Source organism: Drosophila yakuba, chromosome X (genome assembly GCF_016746365.2).
Source record: "Drosophila yakuba strain Tai18E2 chromosome X, Prin_Dyak_Tai18E2_2.1, whole genome shotgun sequence".
NCBI lineage: Eukaryota > Metazoa > Arthropoda > Insecta > Diptera > Drosophilidae > Drosophila > Drosophila yakuba.
In genome coordinates this window covers 12,329,758-12,353,671 of record NC_052526.2, presented here as the reverse complement: position 1 = coordinate 12,353,671, position 23,914 = coordinate 12,329,758, and the positions used below count along the sequence as shown (strand labels likewise).

General features: G+C 47.7%; 3 protein-coding genes across 7 annotated transcripts; 1 reads left to right on the top strand and 2 right to left on the bottom strand.

Moving 5' to 3' along the window:
* The first annotated feature begins 46 nt into the window (after positions 1 to 46).
* On the top strand, positions 47 to 8,878 carry LOC6525184 (REST corepressor). Of its 5 annotated transcripts, none has more exons than XM_015190655.3 (11): positions 47 to 337; positions 941 to 1,253; positions 1,325 to 1,372; positions 1,433 to 1,567; positions 1,652 to 1,866; positions 1,928 to 2,101; positions 4,996 to 5,543; positions 5,779 to 5,992; positions 6,712 to 6,900; positions 6,971 to 7,696; positions 7,767 to 8,878. In XM_015190655.3, exons 2-11 carry the CDS (start codon positions 1,034 to 1,036, stop codon positions 7,860 to 7,862), a joined length of 2,565 nt encoding a protein of 854 aa, XP_015046141.1. In that variant the 5' UTR covers positions 47 to 337; positions 941 to 1,033; the 3' UTR covers positions 7,863 to 8,878. The 5 variants fall into 5 exon arrangements, with proteins under 5 accessions (XP_015046141.1, XP_015046138.1, XP_039227658.1 ...); XM_015190652.3 differs by having other exon boundaries at positions 47 to 582; XM_039371724.2 differs by lacking the exons at positions 4,996 to 5,543; positions 5,779 to 5,992 and having other exon boundaries at positions 51 to 582.
* On the bottom strand, positions 8,767 to 9,563 carry LOC6525183 (deubiquitinase DESI2). Its single transcript, XM_002100985.4, has one exon. It carries the CDS (start codon positions 9,455 to 9,457, stop codon positions 8,897 to 8,899), a length of 561 nt encoding a protein of 186 aa, XP_002101021.1. The 5' UTR covers positions 9,458 to 9,563; the 3' UTR covers positions 8,767 to 8,896.
* Positions 9,564 to 9,657: 94 nt separating this feature from the next.
* Positions 9,658 to 22,705, bottom strand: LOC6525182 (homeobox protein unc-42). Its single transcript, XM_039371769.1, has 6 exons — positions 21,241 to 22,705; positions 17,675 to 17,853; positions 16,629 to 16,736; positions 11,991 to 12,167; positions 11,813 to 11,918; positions 9,658 to 11,068 (listed from the first exon to the last, which is right to left on the bottom strand). Exons 1-6 carry the CDS (start codon positions 21,626 to 21,628, stop codon positions 10,962 to 10,964), a joined length of 1,065 nt encoding a protein of 354 aa, XP_039227703.1. The 5' UTR covers positions 21,629 to 22,705; the 3' UTR covers positions 9,658 to 10,961.
* Between the last annotated feature and the right edge of the window lie 1,209 nt (positions 22,706 to 23,914).

Below are 23,914 nucleotides of genomic sequence, written 5' to 3'. Positions count from 1 at the left end.
ATCCCTGATCAGCGCAGAAACGAAGTATCGAAGCGGCATAATCGATAGTTTGTGTATCCCTTGCAACCGTGGCTGCTACAGCCACAGTTTAAATTAACTTTGAGCATTTGCTCAGTTTTCTGCCGTATATTTTCGTAAAAGTGTTAAGAGTGTGCTTAAAAAAGAGGCAAGCGAAGCCGTTTCTCGATCTCCAGCAAAAACGGGGATAGGATAATCCAAGGGGCCGTCTGACGAGGAGCCAGGCGAGGGCAAAAAATCGGATCAACCGACAGACAAAGCTGAACTGCGGTCGTCGGCGACAAAGTGCGCTGTGCCCACGGACGACCAGAGAGAATCGGTACGCGAGCGAGTTTTTTTTTTCGCGTTTCAGTTTGGATTTCATTTACCTGCGCGCAACAACTCCGCTGTTTAGCCGTTCGCAGCGGTCCGTAACTTGAGTTTCTGGCCAAGAATATCACTATCCAGTGATTCCAGTTCCGCGTCCGGCAGGTCGAACTACGTAAGCGGGCGAAAGCGGCCCGTGCAGTGAGATCCGTGTGGCAGCGTCTTTGGTTGTGTGCTTCTGGGGCACCAGAGTACCAGGTAGGCGTCTTCCGAGTCCCTCCGTTTAGCCAGATTCGGATTCCCGAGTCAAAATCCAAATGCATTGCTGTTTCCAAACTCAGCTGGCTTGGCCCTCACCTATACACCTACACACGCGTCGCTCGCACACGCACACACACGCGCACACACTCACACGGACGCACGCACACTTATGAATGTATCTGTTTGACAGCGCACTTCTGCGCTCGTTGCGGGCAAAGTGCCTCTCGCCAAGCGCACACTCTCGCCAAACGCGCTGATGAGTTTCTATTTGCTGGATTTTTCAGCCGGAGAGCAGTGTACGGCTGTCATCCGTGTCCGAATCAGTCGCTAACACATGTCCCAACTATCCTTGCAGCTCCGCAGTGCTCGTGTTCGCTAGTGCTCGTGTTTGGCCACAGCTAGCACCCTGGAGAAGCAAAACAAGCGCGCCCAGCTCATCCGGGACAAGATGGTGTTGGCGGAGCGCAACACCACGGACGTGGTGCGCAACGGGCGTCGGTCTCGCGGCCCCAGTCCCAATACGCACACCACGGGCGGCGTCACCAACAGCGCCAGTCTCGTGGGCAGTGGTAACAACAGCGGCAACACCGGGAACGCCAATGCCAACGAGAAGACCACCACAGCTGTGCCAGGAGCAGGCACGCCGGAGAGCTCGGACGACGACAACTGTAAGTAAAACGCCCCGGGATTGCCTTCCTTCCACTTCAGGCCACTTATTTGTATCTTTTCTCTTTTCCAGCCACCAAGCGGAATGGCAAGAGCAAGGCCAAGCAGTCTGAGTACGAAGGTGAGTAGCAGAAATCTTTGTCTTAACGATGTGGTCATTTAACCAATACCCTTCTCACAGAAAAAATCCGCGTTGGACGCGACTACCAGGCGGTTTGTCCGCCGCTCGTTCCGGAGGTGGAACGGCGACCGGAACAGATGAACGAACGCGCCCTCCTCGTCTGGTCGCCCACCAAGGAGATTCCCGATCTGAAATGTACGTATTAGGGGCTTATTCTCACTTTGATATATGCGTTGTGCAAGCGAATAGAATACTAAGACACATCTTGTCACCTTTCAGTGGAGGAGTACATCTCGGTGGCCAAGGAAAAGTACGGCTACAACGGCGAACAGGCTTTGGGCATGCTCTTCTGGCACAAACACGACCTGGAGCGGGCTGTAATGGACCTGGCCAACTTTACGCCCTTCCCGGACGAGTGGACCATCGAGGACAAGGTGCTGTTCGAGCAGGCCTTCCAGTTCCACGGGAAGAGCTTCCACCGGATCCGCCAGATGGTGAGTAAACTGCGCATAGTGTTTTGAACCCCCCTAATCGCAACTGCAACTTCGACCACAGCTGCCAGACAAATCCATAGCCAGTTTGGTCAAGTACTACTACTCGTGGAAGAAGACGCGTCACCGCAGCAGCGCCATGGATCGCCAGGAGAAGACCATCAAGGCGGTGGTCAAGGATGGCTCCGAGAACGGCAGCGAGGTGGGCAGCAACGAGGAGTCTGATAACGATGACAAGGTAATTATCTGTTAGAACTAGTTAAGCGAAAAGCCAAGAGATCCTTCCCCGATCCCGCCCATAAACACGCACACACATGCATACACTTCGCTCACCCACACACAATTGCTTCGAACTTTGAACTTCGAAAACACAAACCACATCCAAATAGAGACGGCTCCTTCGCCTCTCCCTGTAGGCTCCCTGTTCCCTGGCGCCTCCTGGAACCGCCCAAGTAGGCAGCTTTTATCACAAAGAATCGCATCACAAAGAGATTGTAGACTACCGCATTAGGGCTAGGATATCGTATGTAAATCTAGGCTAAGGCGACTGAAATTTGTTATCATTGTGCCCCAACATAATTGTGTAAGATAGTCCACGACAAAGGATTGTGAATAGGCTATGTAAGTGTATTTTAAAATGTATTCTTAACTTCGCGAAGGGGTTAAGTGTGTTGCACAAGCCGAAATCAGGCGTTTTTAAAATGACTTCAATATTTAAATGATATTTTCAAGACTTTAAAAACATTCACTGCAGTTGAACACCTATGGAAACAAGAAATACTTGCATAATCTAGCCGAATAAAATTAAACAAATTAACGCGCCTAAGTTCAATCAGCATATCTTTAGTATGTGTAAAATGAGTATAAAATCTGGTTATAACTTTTCGATTTAGTTTCGTTATCTACGCAAGTATCGATTTGGCCTTGTATTCTATAGAAATGCAATGAATTCTTGGGTAACCCATGTAACCCCTTAAGTGCAAACTCTTGAGTGTATCCAGGCGCGAGGAAAGTGGGGACCCGCAACAATGCATCTGAAATCCTTTCAATCAGCCTTGTTTTTCAAAGGCTGCCCCTCCATTTGAACACTTTGCTAATACCTAATAGCTGTGATCAGTAGCCGTCCGCTTAATGAACCAAAAGGCCTGAAGTTATCCGCGGTTGGCAAAGTGTCGGGTATAAACTCCGACTTGCCAACGGTTGGTAGTGTGGACTGTACCCCCAGGGATCGATCCTCTCCATTTTCAGCCAGCGATGTATGTCGTTTTGAAAGTCTGGTTCGTTATTTTTCAGATAATCGCCGTGCCTGCATACATCTCATAACATTTTTAATCATTATCCACACACAAACGAATACCAAAAACAATAATTGACCAGCATCCATAAGACTTAAAAGCAGTAATGATACGATTTCGTTCGCACACAGCAGAGATTGCGCCACACACACTTGAGAATTATTATGTATTCCGCGAAGGTTGGCCTGATTTGATTGGTTTGCTGCAGAAGTTAGCATCTTTGCATTTTTGCATCGCGTTGAATCGGCAAATCAGGAAATCAGGTTGACTGGTACTAGACTAAGGCAAAGCAACAACAAGAATTGTTCTTTGTTCATACACGTACACCTATATAAATAGTATATAAAATTTAATATATTTTTTTTAAATAATTATAAATAGAATGGTAAATTATTATACGTAAAATAGTAATTTATATAACGAGATTGATTAATTTAAAGCATTTAAATATTAAAGTAAACCAAGCAAAACCGAAATTATGTACATTCATACATACTTGAATACAGTGAGTGGAAAGAAAGGAGAACGGCACTCGTTTCTATTCTCAACTCATCCTGCCACAGACGATAATCATGATGGATCACCACACCTAATGCTAATCCTAATAAGTGCATATCTTGTTTGCGAAATGATTAAACAAAAACCCAAAAACCAACAATTTATATGTGTTTCTTATTCATAGAGATTCGTTTCGTTTCGCATTTGCTACATTTCCGTTTCCGTTTCCATCTGAGTTTTTGTTCCACCATTTCCCAATCGCCATCCAATCCATCCATCCATCCACAAGCACCACTCATCCAACGACATGAACCCACATAAACCCACACAATGCCCCAAAACACCCACAAAATCTATATCTATCGCTATGTACACATGTATGCCATAAGTTTCCTTTATTTTGTCAGCCCTCCTTGCTTGCACCTCTATCACTGCACCACTTTAAAACTTGATCCCTCTATCCGTGCTCCAACTAAGCTTGTCCAGCCACGTCCACTGATCTGCGGCATCTGATCTCTCGTTAGCGATGATTTCCGGCTAAATCCAATCAGATTCGTAATATACTTTTAAGAACCCTCCCATCTCACCTAAACATAAGACACTTGATAGAGAGCGACCCACGAGCTAAGTGCTTGATATCCTCGCTCCACAGGCATCCTTGTAGAGGAACCTGGAGTCTGGTTACATATGCACATACTGACACTCCCACCACACGCCACTACTTCCCATTTAGATTTTTTTGGGCAGCAGTGGGGTTCAAGGGCTAGGACAGTTATAACTATTCGATTTGTATTGGCATTCCGGGAAGGATCGGGTTGGGTTGGCCAGGGAACTATGACTGGGATATGGGTATAATGGGATAATGGGTATGGCGGCTATGTGGGGATGTGGGGATGTTGGGATGAGAGAGTGTGGCAAAGGATCGATTGAAGTGCAGTTGGCGAGATTAAGAGATAGCCCGGAGAGCAGCAACAAACAACCCAAAAACAATCTTGTACTTGTTAAGTGTGTTACCAACTGAACTAAAGCAACAACCACATACGTTTTTTCTCTTCTCTTTGCATTCACGGTACGAACAAACCAAATCCAACAATCAAAACACACCATTAAACAATAACCCCATCTGAAAATGTCCGAAACCGAACGTACCGAAACGAAACGAAACGAACTGCCAATAACCAATGTCAAACCCAAATTAAATGCCAAAACCCCAATCGAATCGAATCGAATAAAAAAAACGCGTGTTGGTCGGTGTCCATTCGCGATCCTTGCTGCAACTGCAACCGCATCTGCAACCGCCATTTGGAATCCATTTGCGGATGAAATCCTGGCTGGGCAGAAGGGGCACGGCACCAATAGCACCACAAATGTCACCGACGCCACCACGACCTCAACGAATAACAACAACAACAACACCACCACCACCACCACCACCACCAACAACAACAACTCCACCAACACATCCCCCGCAAACACCACTGCCAACACGATCAGCAGCAACCACAGCAACAGCAACAACAGCAGCGGCGGCGGAAGCGTCAGCGGTGGCAACATCAACAACACCAGCAACAGCAACAACAACGGGGAGGAGAACAACCAGGGCGGCGGAAGCAACAGCAGCAACACGAGCAACAACGATATGGACGCCGAGCAGTTGTCCCTCTTCGCCGGAAACGCCCAAGGCGACGAGTTGCTTGGACTTGGCCTAACCGGCGATGCTGCCATCGGCACCAATGGCAGCAACAACAACGGCGAGATGGGGGGCGATCCCGGCCTGCTGCGACGCTTGGTTGTGGGCGGATTTTGCAAGATTTGCAACGTGGTCTGCCATGTGCTGCACGAGTCGCCGCTGGGGCGCATGTGCAAGAGTTGTCACACCCACTGGAGGTAGATATATGACGCCAACGCCGAAAGTTATCCGAGACACCAAGCTAATGCCAAGTTTTCTATCTCTCTTCCCAACCCCCCACCACCCTCACTTTCGAAACGATCCCGTTCAAATTCAAACCAAACGCTGCATTCACTTGAACTTTGTCGCGACCATTAACCCACCCACACGCACACACACACACATACACTCGTACCACACACTTGAAACCGAAACGAATCCGGGAATCGGCAGGCGCACGGGCAACCGGCGACCCATTTCCGGGCCGGAGAGCAATGCTCCCCGAAGGTCCACACACAACTGCGCCGCCACTGCCGATCGATCCAAGCGCAAACCGCCCAAGGGCATGTACATCAACCACGACGACCTCACGGCTCTCGCCAGCTGCAAGACTCCCAGTGTCTACTTGGCGGAACGCGATCGGAAGATCACAGCCCTCATGGCCGAAGTAAGCACCGAAGCGCGATGCCACTGGTTTTCCATATCATAAGTTAGCTATAGGAGTGACTTGGAGTGACTTGGGGATGTAGACAGGATGTTGTAGAATAAGTTAAGAGATCTCAGTAATCAAGCCATCTGCCATGAAAATCACAAACTCCCTGAAATCTTTATTGAAATCCCTATCGGTTATTTGAGTTATGTCTTTTTATCCAGATCGATTCGCTTTATATCTAAGGCTTACAAGCAATCATTAGAATATATATCCTGTGCTCCAGTCTGGATCAGAGCTTGGATTTAGCAAGCTATGTTGTACCAAAGACAAAGTAATTGTATGATTATGTTGGTCTTTGGTTGCAGCGACGATATCCTTGAATTCAGATAGTTGGATATGTTTTGTTGAAATCTAACAAATGCAATCAAATTAGTTTTATAGGGTTATGTTAGTCATATATTCCCTAAGAATTAAGAACTCAAAAGAAATGTCATGAGCACTAGGTCATGAAAAGACTGTCAAACCAAAATACATAAGATAATCGACTTATGGAGGTGCTGTTCAGTTTATATTGCACAGTAAAGTATTAAACTGTATTCCTTGCGAGCAGTTACACACATCCCCATACACTGCACCACATAATCACACACATCCCCTAATCTCAACCACTCAACGCAAATTGCCCCACTGACAACTTTCAACTGAATGCCCCCCTGCACCCTGACCCATTTCAGATACAGAAGAATAGGCAAATGATGGAGCAGCTGGACAAGGAGTGCGACTCCATCAATGTGGAGGATGTGGTTTCCAAGACGGCGGCAGCCAACACCGAACCTGCCCAGCCGCGCATCTCCGCCCGATGGCTGCCAGACGAGATCCAAGTGGCTCTGCTCGCGATCCGCGAGTACGGAAAGAACTTCCCTGTAAGTGATTACTACCTTGTGATTGATTACCCGCCGAATGGCGACTAATCTGCTCTTTTGATGATTGCAGATGATTGCCAAGCTGGTGACCACCAAAACGGAGGCGCATGTGCGCACCTTCTACTTGAACAATCGGCGCCGCTACAATCTCGACCAGATCGTCAAGGAGTACGAGGCTGGCAAGTCCGAGGAGTCGGGCGCGGAGGAACAGAGCGAGCCTGCTGTCGACGCAGCTGCAGCTGCAGTTGCCACAGCAACAGCATCTGCGCCCAGTGCGGCTGATGCCGCATCCGCCACGAGTGCGACGGCTGACAGAAAACAGTCCACCGAAACCAGCAACAACGGGGTCGAGGCCAGCCCGGAATCATTGCCCAAAAAGGAGGACCCAAAGAAGCCGGAGCTGGGCGTGGCTGCGCTCAAGACTGGAGTGGCCGAGGCCACAGATGCCACGCCCACTGTGGCAACCAGCGGTAGCTCCAGCACAGCTACTGGCGGCGCCGTTGCCGCCACCACCGCCAGCAAGCCCAGCAGCAGTGCTACAATCACCATTACAGATGAGTCTGACACGGCCACGAACTCGAGCAGCGACGTTGTCGCCACTGGACCTGCCGCAGCCACCGGCTCGTCCCCACTGTCCAACGCAAGTCCTGCGCCCGCACCCAAGTCGCAAGCCAGCAGCGGCGAGGAGTTGGCCGCTCAGAAGTCCAATCCCGCGAGCGGGATCGTAGCCACAGGAGCTGCAACGGGCGGAAGCCCTACTGCCAATTCAGCCAGCAAGCGGGACGGCTCCGCATTGGTGGGTTCATCTTACTGCTGCTCTAGCTGCTCCATTACTTACATTCCTCTTTTCTCTCTTCTCTCCACAGCCCGTCGCCGAGCAGCCACCGGTCAAGAAAATCGCGCTCAGCAGCAGCGGCGGAGGCGGCGGAGTCGGAGGCGGCGCAGAGTTCCTGGCCAAGTGAGGAGGTTCCTGCGGCGCCGGGGACGTGTTCACTCGCGATATATATGCACGCATAGATATATACCGATACATAACATAGCTTGATGTTGGTGGCAACGTCCAAGAACTGTGCAGCCGGCCATGCGGTTGATCGTTGGATTAGTTCTTTTTTTTTTCTTTTTCTTAATTGTCTTGTAAACTTGGGACGCATTTATCGTAAAAAGCATCACGGCTTTGCATCTAGGCTTGTAGAAGTTAGTTCGTTTGTATTTGGGGTAACATTGAGACGATTCGGCATATTACACACCTCTCAATCGGGGATCTTGCATACATAGGCACTTCAACTCACTTGCGTAATCTTTCACTTCTTTGACGCAGCTGAACCGCTGAAGGAGTAACGTATGTATCTTTCACAGAATTTGTATAGGTCAGAGATATTTTGAATGCACTTGAATGGGCGGATTAGATACAGATACTTTCCAACGGCGGATCGCAGATACGTAGACCACACAAAACTAAGGATTAGTGCGCCCAAGAAGAGGCGAGATTATGTATGAAAAAACTATGATTATGAGTTGTACACGTGTAAATTCTTAACCTTAACCGTCATTCAATTTTTTTTTTCCGTGACATTACTTAGCATATAACGTAATAAGTAATTCCACGTAATACCATCTGGAATATCACCCATCCGGCCTCACCACTTCAGCAACGAGTTTCTGTTAGGCTAATTATGGTGTATGCCCTGGTATGCGGTATGCGGTATGCAACCACACCATTGTATACAAGCAGCGCTATCCATTTAGGAAAACAATCTATAATGTAATACGATGAATGTTGTGGCAGACGAAACTCAATCGTACTAAACCCTAGTATCTACTCTACTAGTATCCTAAGTATCGTATCTACTGGCCTGCGAAACTCGATTTCCCTGTTCTTAGTAAAAGTGGTCTGAATAAGAAGTTTGCACACCTCGGACGCCTCTCGCACGAGTCGCTGTCCAATGAGTTGTTAACAATAAATATAATATAAATATAATTCACATTCGTGTTGTTGTTAGCGCTGCTGGGACTCGTGGAATCGACGGTAGTGTGGGTAATGCGGCGGTCTGGAGACCACACAGCGCTCGAGGAACGGCACGCAGGTGATGAGGTAGGCCAGTCGGTTGACCCAGCCGGGAATCTTGTGGCCACAGACGAGGTGCGCCAGGCAGTTGGAGAAGTGGTTGCAGTTCTTGCTGGTCAGGTGGTAGCTGTTCCCGGGGAACTGCTGGCCCAGCTGGTCGACGATGCGGCTCACGTCCGCGCAGCTGAAGTGCGTGTAGCCCAGCAGAATGCTCTCCCGGTAGCGGAAGTGCTCGCCCAGCTCCTCCTGGGCATTGCAGGGCTCGATCTCGAAGATGCCCGAAATGGGGAACTCGTGCCCACCAAATCCGTACTCCCGCCCGTACAGCTGGACGCCCGAGTGGAAGAAGCCCACGCCCAGGGCAATCGTGTAGTCGTTGGTGGTGACCAGGTCGTACACGTTCAGCACCACCGGCTCCCTGTGCAGCATGTCCTCGCGACTGCTCTCCCTGTCGCCGCCCAGGCAGGTCATCCTCCGCAGGCCTTGGAACATCTCACGGAAATTGGATATCGGCACTCCTCACTTGACACCTTGGCAGTTGGAACTTGGAATTTACACATGTGAAGTTTCAGTTTGAGCTCGAGTTCTCAGCCATCGCCTCCTGGGGAACTAGAAACTTGCCATTCAAGATAAAAGTTTATAATAGCAACTATTACACTATACTACCATACGAATAATGCACTGCTGCGGTGTGATTTTTAAATATTTTTATTATTTCCATTCTTGCTGTGTCTGGCATAATTTGTTAAACATGCGTCTTGTAGTTTTCGTTTGGCTTGTTTTTCTCGTATTTAAATATATATAGGTGATGTATTTTATTGGTTTCCGTGTGTTTTTTTTTCGCTTTTGCTTTTGGTTTTTGGTTTTGTTTATAATTATTATTAAATATAACTCGTTAATGCATTGCTTAGCTAAAAAAAATCATCTTATAATTAGTTCGACACACCTTGAATTAGTTAGAAAGTTTGTAGTTTAATTCGTTTGGATTTGGCTTGCGGATGCCTGCTTTGGATTCCTGTGCATTTCGGGTCTATGTGTGGTTGGATGCAGGTGGATGTGGTGGTGTAGTGGTGATAGTGGTGGGACCAGGATGCAGTGGGATTAGGAGTGGGAGTGGGAGCTGCTATATGTACGTCGTATGTTGAGTAAGCTATATTAATGAATAGTGAGCAGGCAATGAAAAGTCGGTAGAAGCAACCAAAGAGTTGCATGCATGGAGCCCGGAGCTAGGAGCTAGGAGCTAGGAGCTGGGAGCTAGGAGCAGATCCAACCAGACCGGATCAGATCAGACTGGGCTCCACTTTCCACGTTTGCCGCGTTTTCCACGGGGAGGGGCTAAGCAACCTGACTTATGCTATCGCTAGTACATATTTTAGTATATTTATTTAAATTTATATATATGCGCCTGATGCGCGCGTTACGTTACTTTTTATAATGCCACGATAAAATCTCAATACACAATTTGCTTAGATACTATGACTAGTTGCCTATTACAATATCCACTTTCGCTCGCATTTGTTTACCTCCGACTCTGGCTCTATGTACGTACCTCTATCTCTATCTTTATCTCTACCTTTACCTCTACCTCTACCCCATTATTCGATTTGGATCTGGTTGTCAAAACCAAATCAAAAAAAAAAAAAAAAACAAAAAGATTAAACAGAATAATATCAACAAGTCTTATGAGTAAATCCCGCCCAGAGCTGAACGATGGCGCCCTTCCTTTCGATCCTTATCCCGATCCGATCCGATCCGATTCGATTCGATTCCAATCTGATCCTGATCCTGATCCGATTCCAGGATGGGGCGTAGACTAATGACTGGTATATATACTATGTACATATGTATATACAGCGATATATATATATGCATAGATATAGACAGAGAGATTTGTGGCTGCTGCAGGACATCGATTGACGCACTCCACCCTAAAACACCGCGCCCCAAAGGGCCATTAAGGCGCGATCTTTTAAAAGAAGTCGTCAAAGGTCTTTGATTATGTCTGGTACTGCAGCATGGGTGCTGACAGGTTGGGATGATGCGACGAGTTCATCCGCAGGGCGGACAGGCTCTTGTTGTACCACTCGTCCTCCGGCGACATGCCTGCGTGGAAGATGGGGAAACGAGAATTCCATTTATTCAATTACCTTGTGTGTACGAGTATCAGAATCTGAATCTAAATCTGAATCAGAAACAGAATCTTGCAGACGCCTTGCATTTCCGTGGTGCGGAAACTCCGAGCTACACTTCTTCACATGACCCGGAGACGAAGACACGGGCATTTCCTTGGCCGGAAACTCATTTCACTGCGCTGCTCCTTCACATCCGGCAGGTCACCTTCAAGGCGCCTCTTGTGCCTGATTACGTGAAATCAGCTGAGTAACCCAATCTGCGAAGGCGCCACTGGCCTGGACACCGATAAACAACGTCGGACTTCAGCGGAAATTTGCTTACGCACCAGGGATTTGGGAGGGGCAATCTTGGTGGAGCTGGCAGCGAGGGGAGCCAGGGGAGCAAGGGGAGCACTCCCTCGTACGCAACATGAGATTCTGTCGCGACAGAAGAAGCTCGTGTCCACGAGCAGGCCGAACCCGGCTCCAAGCTTCGGGAATTGGGTATTGGGAATCGCGAGTATCGATCGTCCAAGGTGCGATCTCCCGATCTCCAGAGCACCCTGATCATTCCAACTCAGGCCGCGGCCAGAAGCGGTTGGCCAAGTGGACCATCAAAGTGAAATTCCAATTCCAATTGGAAAAGCAAGTGCAAGTGCAAGTGAAAGTGTGCAGCTCGGCGTGGCAAGATGTCCATGGATAGGGAAAAGAGAAGAATTCGTACCGTGGAACTCACCCATCGAGTCCTGACGCACCCCAACGGAGCCCATGTTCGTGCTGTGCGCCATGGAGAACGGCTGCGTCATGCCCGGATACGAGGAGGCGCCCATTTGGAACAGGTCCTGCAAGACATGCACATGTGTCGTCAGTTGGGCTATAAGGTAGGTAGGTGGACCATGGAGCATGTTACTCACCTGGGGATAGCGATTCATGGTGTTGTGGTGCGGATACGGCTGATAGCCGCGCGAGACGCTGTAGCCCTGGATGTTCCGCATCATCCCGTTGCAGGATGGGATCACAGACGGTGCCAGCGCCTTCTGCAGCTGCTTCTCCTGCTTGCGGTACTTGGCCCGCCGGTTCTGAAACCAGACCTGCAAGTCGCCAGAAAGGATATGAATGTTACTTAATGCCCAGAAAATGGTCTGTGTGTGTGTGTGTGTGTGTGTGAGTGAATCTCTAACCAAAGGACCCTTTAAGCTCGATTCGCTTTGAAAAACACTCGGGCGGGCAGAGCCGTAATGATGGCATAAGAAGGCGAGGCTAAATGGAAAACCCTGCTCCTCTTTTGGCCCAGAACCCAGCCAGCTCCACCTACTCCACCCACTCCTTATACTCCTCCCACTCCTGCTTTCTTTGCCTCTGGCTCAGGACGTTGATGATGCCAACGTCTTATGAGTGAAAAAATCTACTAAATTGAAATTGAAAATAAGTTGACGACGCTGTTTGCTGCGAGGGTCTCTGGTCCTGAGTCTCTGGTCTTGGGTTCTGGGTTCTGGCTCTTTGGTCCTTGGTCCTGTTTCTTGGATGCTGGGATGCTGCTCTAAGTGAGTGGGCGAGCATGGGGTGTGGGACAGGCCGCCTGCTCTGTTTAGATATTATTAAAGACAGTCGTCGGCGTCCCCACGATGATGAAGGAGCCCCATGGCCCCGTCCCAACATCCTGCCTCCCTTTTTTTTTTCCATGATGGCGAAAAGAAATTGCCAAGATGAAAGCAGGGCTCTCCACTAGGCAACAAGACAGCCGGGACGGATGGCCTGGGATGGCATGGGATGGCATGGAATGGTGTGTAGAAATTTCCGACATTTTGGAAGCAGCTCAGCTTGCTTTGAGTTACTTAGCGGAGTGCGGGGGCAGGATGGTGGATGGTGGTGAATGGTGGATGGAGAACGGAGAGCGGAGGATGCTGGATGGCGATGGTGTCCTGGGGGTGGCAGAGGGCGAGCTGTAATGGCGGCGCCCAGACTTCAGGACGGTCCTTCGATTTTTTCTCCTTTCATTTTCTTATTTATTTTATCATTATTATTATCTTTGTCCATGACTATGTACACGTACATATCTGTTGGGTTTTCGAGTGGCGCCGAGTGGGTGGCATTGGGTGGCATGGGGTGGCATGGGCTGGGGTTTTCCCCAGAAGTTGGAGCCTTTAAACGAAAAGCACTGCCTTTCGGGGGTTGTTTTCAGCGCCCACTTGATGGGTCGTTCGGTTTCGTTTGGTTGGCTGCCACTGACTCTGCCAGCATAAAAATGCCAGCAAGGACACCCTGCAACATAATGCTCTCAACCAGCGGCGGCCATGTAAGGATGATGGTATACTATGCCATAGCATGGCACACTATGATGGGATGGCTCCAGTTCGAGGGTGGAAAATGCGTTGTCTGAATGATTCGATGGAGCTCTGTCTATCTGTCGTTCAATTCCAGCACCAGCTGTGTGTGTGTGTGTGTGTGTGTGCTGTGGGTGTGCTTTGGATGGGTGGAGAAACTCAATTAAGGATACATTTGATGGCACACTCTCATCCGTACATACATATGTACATGCACATACATCCGTGGGCCAAACAAGAACAAACAAAATCGAAGGGAAATTCGATTTTAGCCAACATTTTCGCTCGCCTCCAAAGAGGCAATGATGGGCTCCTCTAGTCGAATGGTTGGGTGTTAGGGTGTTGGGGTGGTATTGTGATATGGCAGTGTGGTGGCATGGTGGTGCTCCAATCTTTAAGTTGGCCATGTGGCGCTGGGAGAGCAGCCTAAACTTTAATTATGTGAAGGCAAATTGTGAACACAAATAGCCATGCTCACACACACTTCACACACTTCACACACACTGGCCACGCCGGAAATATGAAAATTAAACGTATTCAAATTGAATTTACTTTCAGCATTTAATCAAATTTAGCCGCTGCCATCGTTTGTTTCCTTTTTTTTGCATTTTGCGCTCGCATTTTGGCTTTTTCACTTCGCCGCGTTTAGAGCCATGTTTCCCTTTGATTCTCATTTTTCCAACCTGCCCATTCTGGCCGCCTTTGTTCCATCTGCCGGATGGGTTGGACGACCTCCTGTCCGCCAGCAGGTGGCACATGCCATTTTGGTGCCCATGCCACCGGTGACCTACAAATCCGAAGGCTGGCTAATTGCTGTCCATAAAAGCCACTCTTTTAGCCGGTTTCCATCTGGATTTGGATATATATCAATACTGCGCTTGAAACTTAACTTTGTTTACCGGCACAGCGGCGACAAGTGCTGAATTTCTCATAACAAACTCCCATGCTCATTCTCATTCTGATTATCATTCATAAACAAAACAAGAAACCCTGGCGCCTTGTTACTGCAAATAAATAAAAACTTGAAAAGGGCACCCCTTTTGTTTATATATACGGAATTTCAGACTTCAGCAAATCCATTCGCCTGTTGCTCCTCTTTCAATCCATCGGATTGCTTCCCCTTGAAATTAGCGAAATTAATGATATTAGGTTTCATTCGAATCTAATTACGACTCCATGACAAAAAGTGCATTTAACTCTCAGATTTTACATATAATCCCAGGCTTAATCATATCAAATTCCACTTCCTTAATCTTAGATGGGCATTATGTGAATAGCTACGTTTAAAGTTTGTTTCCTCAAATTGCTTTTAAACTATTGTCCATCTGTGGCTCCTCTCACTTCAAGCTCCTCAAACATTTCTTTAACTAAATCCGGTTCTTTTCTCATATCAGAATGAACAGGCTTTTAAACTTTACAACTGATTTCACATGCAACTTAATTATAATTAAGTTTGGCAGAGAAAGTGCTTGAAATTAAGTTTCTTAAAGCATCTAGAGCGGAATGATCCAAGTTTATGCAATTTACATATTTACATATTTGATACATGATTTCGAACTATAAGTGGTAAGTAATTGAATTGGATAGCCAATTGAAAATAAACTTTTAGCTAAATCAAAAATGCGAAGGCCATAACAGATACTTTTGAACTTCGGCAGGAAAGTTAGCAGCGCTTAGCTAAAACCCGTTTTACTTCTACTTTAAATTAAAACCCGTTTTATTTCTACTTTAAATTGTATCTATATAAAAATAGATACCAGCTCATTAAAAACCTATATGTGTATGTACACATAAGTACGCAGACTGGCAAGTGAATGAGTGCTAATGTGCCCTCTGCCGCAGTCGAAAATTTGCGCATGAGACATATTCTGATGGGCTGATGGATTTTCCAGGCAGATGTGCTCAGTCACGCCCCTTTCCACCCGCCCACCTCATCATCCTCATCATCATCATAATCATCATCATCAATTTGCCGCTTTTCAGCCAAATGTATACACGACAAATTTGTCAACAGCAACACGATGTTTTCGCTGGCAGGCGCTGAGTGCCAGAGTCAAGTTGCCAGCAATCGTCGGATTACCAGGGGGTATATATCCATCTATCCATCTATCCATCCATCCATCCATCCATCCAACCATCCATCCATCTATCTGCGTATATGGTGCATACTGGGCGGGGTGGGCTTTCCGGAAGGGGGTTGTTAGCGGCTAAATATTTGAACATTTGCCGAAAAATATGGTTTATGCGGCGATAATAGACTCCCTGTTTACTCCGGTTTACAGTGTCCAATTTGCGCGGGAACAGTTGTTCCACAAATCTGGAGGGGGCATGCCTCAGTGCCCTCGCAATGATTGCAATAATCTCGAGTGATTCCCTTTCGATCGACACTATATAAGACTCTTCAGAATATGATTAGCTCAAATCTGCTTAGTGCAAATAAGAATGCTGCTGCTGTTGACTAAAGTCCTCGTACTGCAGTCTGTATTACATTTTCCTGAATACCTATGTGTTCTTCATGATATGGTGAAATGGTAGTGCTTCAAAGTGTTGCAGCTGAAAGATACTCAGTGCTTTTAATGGCAATCTTAGGAGTTGATCTGGTTTTTCAATTGCCACCGGTAAAAAAGAGGCGATAAGCCAGCACTTGCTGGAAAATCACTTTGGCAAGGTCGACGGATGCCTTGTAACTCGATACCGCAGGCTCAGCACTTCTTTGAGGATTCGGAGAGACCTGTGATGTATATATCCACCCTGCCGAAATGCCACTCCCACTCCCAGAATCGCAGCCCTGCAATCGCGTACCCCCCGCCGCACTCACTTGTCGCGCAGTCATGATAAAACTATAAATTAATTATTACCGCGGCGCACTTGAAAGAACCAGGCAGACGGACTAGGGGGTTTTCCGGCGCATTTGGGCATTTTCCGACTTGTGTAACACCACTGCGAGCCAGTCGCCCGGAATAATCGGACGCTAATCGGTGACCAAGATCACCACCATCACCACCATCACCACCAACATCAGCGGTCCATCAGCAGGATTCTGCTCGGATTATTGTGACTGTGGCGTGAACAACTGTTGAAATTGCAATCGAAATTGCAGTAATTGGCTCCGCTCGTGAAGAGCAAGTGGCCTCTGCCACTCTGGGAGTGATTGGGATTGAGGTTGGGGGTCACTGGGGTATCCGGCGAGGGGCTAGAACCGATAGCTCGCTCGGTGGCTCTACTCACTTGAATCCGCGCCTCGTTCAGCTTGGTGGTTCGCGCCAGCTCCTCGCGGCAGTAAATATCCGGATAATGCGATTTGGCGAACGCCGCTTCCAGTTCCGCTAATTGTTCCTGAAATTAAGCAGATTTTAATTAGGCGAATGCGTTGTGGAGTCGCTTATTTTCATCTTTTTTCCAGTATGTATGTATGTATGTATGTATGTATGTATATCCCACCCATTAAGTCATAGCTTTTTGGCAACTCCATTACCCACTGATTTTGTTTGAATTGTAGCTAAGCTGTAACGTAAATCTATTTCAACTTCATAGATTCAGATACTGTGCAGCTCACCCAGCTATATAGATTCCATCATGCGTCACATCAGATTTGCAACATCCCATAGATACATACATATATTGGTGCTAGTGTGTTTGTGACTTTAAAGTTAATTCTACGAAATTTAAGTTACGAATTTGAGTTATGTTAGAAATAATCATTTATTTAAGTTACCAAAATTCAAAGTCAAAAGTCAATAATTAAATTTCCAAATAGCATAAACTAGTTATTGATACTTTACACAAGTTAGTTTTATTTAACTAATTAGCTTGTTTTTCTCTGCATCAGCGATTCAAAGATCTGTAAATGAAATTAAATCTTGAGGCAAACCCTTATTAGAAACTGACATGATATAAACTGAAATCTTTGTATCTCTGCTATGCTGCATCTGTTTAAGTAATTTATCTGCTTTCAGTTCATAATCCTAATCCCTATCCTGCAACTTTAGTATCCGCCTGTCTGGTGATTAAGCACCTGGCCGGCTTTCGTTCCCCTTTGTTGTGTTGGCTCCTCGGTGCTCTTGTGGCCTCAAAGTTTTTAATTACGAGTAACCTTCACAGAATCCAATTAAGATTTCGCCCATGGAATGAGTGGGTGGGTGGCCATGATGGCGGTGATGAAGGTGATGGGGCAATAGCGATGCCGGCGTTGCACCCTCAAGGAACCAGAGGAGCCAGAGGAGCCATAAGAGTTGGTGGAGTTCAGTAGTAGGAGCCCGTGTTCAAGTACTGACCTGTGTGAATGTGGTGCGGTGTCTCCGGCGGGCGGGCGTGGGGCAGGACGCTGTGGTTGGGGTGTGGCCGGCGTGCTGGCTGAGCGATGATAATCCGCTTCCGGGCGAGGTGATGCCGGCGGAAACCGTCGACAGGCCGCTGTTGGGTTCCGGCTTGAGCTTCTTGAAGGCGCCTTCCGCTGTTGGAATACGAACACGTAAGTGTGCATGCATGAGTATTGGTGGCTACACACACACACACACACGTTGCCATTCGAAAAATATGGCTGTGCACATTATCCCCCTGCTTAATATGCGTGGGGCGTTTAAGCCGAGTGGCCAAGCCCCCGCAAAATGCTGCATAATTGCCAGGACAGCCAGGACAGCATGGACACCCTGGACAGCATGGACAGCCTGGACAGAGGGGATGGCCAGGATAGCCAGGATAGCACCGCACTGCGGCCACAAGACGCTGGCATTGTCGCAAAAAGGTGACAAGGTGAAAAGGTGAAAAGTTTCGACTTGGCTGCCACAGACGGAGCACTCCAGCGGCACGTCGCCGTTCGCCAGTCGCATGAATATGCAATATGGGATAATTTATGCAAATTTCTGGCACATTAATCGAGGTAGTCCTGGTTATCCGCTGGCTGGCTGCCCTCCAGGACGCGTGAGGACGCAACAGGACGCACCAGGACCTACCAGGCAGTCACCACTCGCGGAGGACGCGTGCCAGGACGAAAAGGGCAACTGGCGGCTGGTGGCGACTGAGGTCGACCTAATAAGCAAGGGCCAAAGGTCAAAGTAGGGCATTTTCGGCTCTCTGGGCGCTTAATTGACGCGCTTAGCTCGTTAACGAAATGTAAACTATGTAGAAAATGACGGATACGGCTGTCCTAATTGAATCACAGGCGCAAATAAAACGATGCGAATAGCGTTATTTATGCTAAGCAAGGACTCTCGTCCTTCGAAACCTCCAAAACCGACCGCCGTCTAATGCAATTGACCTTGTTGTGGGTGTGGCTTCGTTGGCTGTTGCCTCTTTCGTGGTGAACGGCGAATGTTGAATGTTGAATGTTCAATGTTGCACCAGCAAAGAGGGTCAAACAAAAGTTGTTCGAATGCAGCACTAATTAATAGACCATTTCTTGGGTTCAACTTTTTGATGGAATCGGTGCATTTTAAGAATCATTAACATCCTTGAAAGAGGAGTGCTCCAAATCAACATTCCACAGTGTCACATTTTGCATGGGAAGTCCTTACGTTTCACTTTGTTACACAAACACATTAACTCTCCAAGAGCATTATTTTCAGGTTCATCTATCTAAGCCATGGTGTTTCAATTTAGGCAGAGAAAGTGGTAATATGTATTATGAATATCAAGTAATTTAGTGGTCTCCTAAAGCAAAATGCTATGCCAAAATGAATTAAAACACAAAGTGCATACATATTCAAACATAATGCACTTTTTAAAACGTTCTTATTCGGTCCGCTTCTGCAAAACATTTTTTTATTGCAGCGTGTCAAATGAGAAAGTTTTAGAAAGCGATCACAATCAACAGCACAAAATATCTACATTTATGTTTAAACTTTCCAACGTTTTTTCTCCTGAACAAAATTGCTTGGATATATTTATGATTGAAAACAAAGTCCAAGTATTATATCTTCAAGCAAATATGTTTGAACTTAAAAATGTATAAATATTTTATCTACTTTAAAATGGTCGTAAAGAATACAAAGATAATTGTTATATCTGTTCTCCATGCATAATATTCCTATCCAGAAGTTGAATCAGTGAAATGTATTTAACTTCCCAGCATAACAAAAAAATCTAACTTCATTGTAAATGATTGAAATGATTTAAATTTGTAATATTTATGCATATATTTATATTTGGACAATACGGCTTTAACTCTGTTAAATACCCACTTTTCCAATTCCCAATAAAATATTGCGTAACTTTTAGTTGTAGGTTAGTTAAGATAAAAGGGAATGGAGCATCTAATCTGAGGATCTTGTTGAATTCCATACAATGTTTTATAACTATTAGTGATCGAACTTCTTAAACAGCTTGCTGAATTCATATCCATCTATGTTGACTACGAATAATGCAAAATACGACTTCATAATATCCGAATCAAATCTATCGTAATTTCTCTCGCGGAATAATAAAGACAAAGATGGATGAGGTTGGATGAGATTGTACAGGGGTGTTACATAAATTTCTTCAAGCCGAAAGTCTATGTAAATTTGGTTGGAATTCGGTGAGAAGAGATTTCTATAGCACTCTGAATAGAGCCTGAATCTTCCAAGCTAATCAGTTGAAAGTCGAAAAAATTGTATACCCATGCAACATCATAACTAACTATATGTGAATTGAGATAGAACTCTTTGAAAGGAAGTGTAAATTAAATTGGCTTAGATGTTTACATAGTTATAAATTTAACTTGCAACTGCACAAGTAGTTTTTAAAAATTCCAAAATGAATTTAAAATATATCAAATCTAATGTGAGTAATCAATTAATATTTGTAGGAGGTTTATATATATATATATATGTTTGTTTATTTTATCTTAAAGTTGATTCTTCTAAAGATTTAACTAGTTAAGAGAAAACTGTATTCCAAGTGAGGGCACTTGAACCTTAAAGCTTTTAAACTTTCCTATAGGAATTTTTGGGGAAATTTCACGTTTTAAATAGCTATATTACCATTTTAAATTGCCAATGCTTAAATCGGGAAACTGACTCAATTTGATCGGAAAACCGCAGCAGATTTTCATTTCCAAATACTTTAAAATCCGTACTTCCAAAATAAAGTGTTGACTTTTGCCATTTTAAAACTAATTGGAAAATCAACTCACTAATATGCTAAAGAAGCCGAATTAAATTTGCCGCTAAAACGATTTGACAGTTTGAAAGCCAATTTTCAGTAGAAAGAAAAGAATGAACCAGATGCGTTTCGTCACTACGTAAATCGCCGTATATGCCTATGCGACTTTTTTAGCAAATGGTTAATTGAGTATCTCCTTAGCAATCCTTAACCCATCAACATCACCCGATGAACCAATGGGGAGCCAATGTGGATTGATTCCTGAGCGGAGACACTCGCCTTCCCACTTTCGAATGCATACATGTGGATATCCTGACAGCTCAGTGGCTTAATTGTGACTTAAGTGCGCTCTGTTCAATGGCAAATCGCTGGGATTAGAGGCTGACCAGCTGTGCCGCAGACTAATCCTTGCGGCGGAGTGGCCACGCGTGGTGGAGAGACAGTATACAGTATACAGGACACAGGACACAGAAACAGGACACAGAAACAGGACACAGGAGTCGGTTGTGGCTGGCGATAAGCCAGGAACAAAGAAGCGAGGACAAGCCGGTAATAGGAAGCTGCAAACGAGCATCAACAAACAAGCGGAGGACAAAGGACACGGGTCAAAGGACAAAGGACTCAATGGCCAAGTGTGAAGGGAAAGGGGTGCTGCTGGTGCCAAAGGATAATTTCCTGCTAATGGCAAATTGCTAGTGGCTGCTGGCTGCTGGCCATTGTGGCCAGATTAGGAGCCCAGATGCGATCGGGGGACACTCACCCGAGATGGTGTGATCGGAGAGGCGCGACGGCGGCGTGTGGGCCGGCGTGTGGTGGTGCGAGGACGAGTCCATGCCGGGAGTGGGCAGGCCGGAGTAGAGGGCGCTGAAGTCCTCCGGCGTGCTGCTGCACTTGCGCTGGTGGTTCAGCGAGGAGGAGGACGACTTCTCCAGCGTGGTGATGGGCGAGCGCGTATCCTGCACGGAGCTGGCCAAACTGAGCAGCCGGTTCTCGTGCGAGCCGCCGATGCCCATCAGCCGCTGGTCCTGGAACGACATAAACTTGGTGTCCTGCCCCACGCCGCCATGCTGCATGCTCGCATGATCCTCCAGCAGGCCCTGCTGCAGTCCCAGCAGTCCGCCGACCAGATTCGGACGCAGCTCGTCCATGCTCAGCTTGCCGCCCTGCCCGCCGGCCGAGAAGTTCAGCTGGCGGCTGAAGATCGCCGGAAAGATGTTGAACTGCTGCGAATCGGCGCTCGACTGCGGACTCAGCCCCAGGCTGTGTGGCGCCACGTGCGGAAGTGACGAGGAGGAGGAGGAGGCTGCTGCGGCTGCCGCTGCTGCTGCTGCTGCTGCGGCCGAAACCGATCCTGTTCCCGCTCCGGACGAGCTGGGTCCGTTGCCGATGAGCAGCGTGGGTGTGCCGGCGGAGACGCCTCCGTTGTTGATCAGCTGCTGCTGCTGCTGCTGTTGCTGTTGCTGCTGCTGCTGTTGTTGCTGCTGCTGCTGTTGCTGCTGCTGCTGCAGCGGGCTGGCAACTCCAACGCCCGGCGGCAACTGTTGCGCCTGCTGCTGTTGCTGCTGCTGTTGTTGCTGCTGCTGCTGCGGGACCACCGACGGCAGCAGGCCGTGATGACCGTGGGCTATCGCTAGGGCGTGGGCGTGGCTGCTGTGGGCGTGACTGCTGTGGGCGTGGCTGGCGTGGGCGTGCGGATGGGCGAGGGACAGGGCGGCGGCGGTGTTGTTGCCGTTGCTGGGATTATTGCCGCCGGACTGCTGCTGCTGCTGTTGCTGCTGCTGTTGCTGCTGTTGTTGCTGCTGCTGCTGCTGTTGCTGCTGTTGCGCTGCTGCTGGATTGTTGCTGTTGCTGGTGCCGCCGCCGACGACGACTCCTCCGGAGGCGCCACCACCACCACCACCACCAGGACCAGGACCACCAGCACCACCGGAACCAGGGCCGCCGGCGCAACTCTGATGTTTGAAATCCAACTTGTGGCCGGCGTAGAAACGCTGCGTATCGATATACGTCTTGAAGAAGTCGATTGAGTAATCCAACTGGAAGCTGTCTCGCGGCGAACGCGCTCCCGTTTTGATTGATCGAATTTTGTGGCGGTGCGGCGGGGCCTTCGGCGAGCGGAGGGGCCTCGAGGATAACGCACAGGATGTGGCTTTGTATCCGAAAACTGCAAACTGCGAACTGCAAACTGCAAACTGCAAACTGCAAACTGCAAACTGCAAACTGCGAACTGCTGTTCAATCTGCTGTTCAATTTAGCACTTGGTTTGACACTTGGGAGCACTGCCCGCCGACGGCAAAGGGATGAGCACTTCAACACGACACATTCAAAAAAATCCGACAACAGTCGCTATAGTATTTATCTATATATCTATCGGATATATATATATATATATCGGATCTGGGTAGAGATCAGGATGCGGTACCGGTACCGCGAATCATCGGGATGGCGTATTGGCGTACTAGCGTATTGGCGTGCGTATTCCGTCCGCTGGACAATTGTTGGTGTACCGCTGTGCCGGGAGCCGCTGCAGCAACTATGGCTGTTTGTTTTTCAACTGCGGTGCTTTCGTCCTTTTGGTCCCCAGGAGCAAGGAGCACGGCGCAAGAAGAAGCACAAGCAGAAGGAGCAGCAGCGGAGGAGCACTCCTTCTATTCCTGGCTATGCGTGTGTGTGTGTGTATGTGTGTGTGTGTGTGTGTGCGCGAGTTCAAGATGATAACAAATTCCGTCTCCACTTGCTTTCAACTTCGTCCTGCGTCCTTCTTGCTTATTTTTGTATTTTGTATTCGGTATTCTATTCTCTGCTCCTTTGTTATCCTGTTGCTGTTGTTCCTGCTCTTGTTGCTGTTGCTCTTGTTGTTGTTGTTGTTGCTGTTGTTGTTGTAGCTGCTGCTGGCTGGTTAACGCAGGCACGGCGATACGTATTCTCGGCCGATCAAACTTAAAATGATATACAATTTCAGGCAACATACAAAATTATAACGAAATTAAGGATCATGTGCTCGACAACAGAGACGCCGCCGTCGCTGCTCGTCCTTCTGCCGCCGCTGTCGCTGCTGCTGCTGGTGCTGCTATTCCACACACACACAGTGTGCTGGTGGTGGCTCCCTCTATATCCGCATATCCTTGCCATGCCTGCGAGTGTGTGTGTGTGTGTGTGTGTGCGTGTCCTGCTGCGGGGACATTTGCGGGCTGCGCGCGAACGATTGGTGGTTAGCTGTGGCTCTGTGTTGGTGCCTCTCCCTCTCGCCGTTCTCGCTCGCGTGTGTGTGTGTGCGTGTCCTGCGGAGACCACGAATCGTTAGTCGTACTAATAATTTTCAAAAAATAATGAACCGCCTGCCAGAGCGAGAGGGCGACATCCGACTCTCTGTAGCACAGCGCCCTCCCGCTCGCACACACTCGCACTGTCGGGCCCTCTAGCCGTCTCGCTTT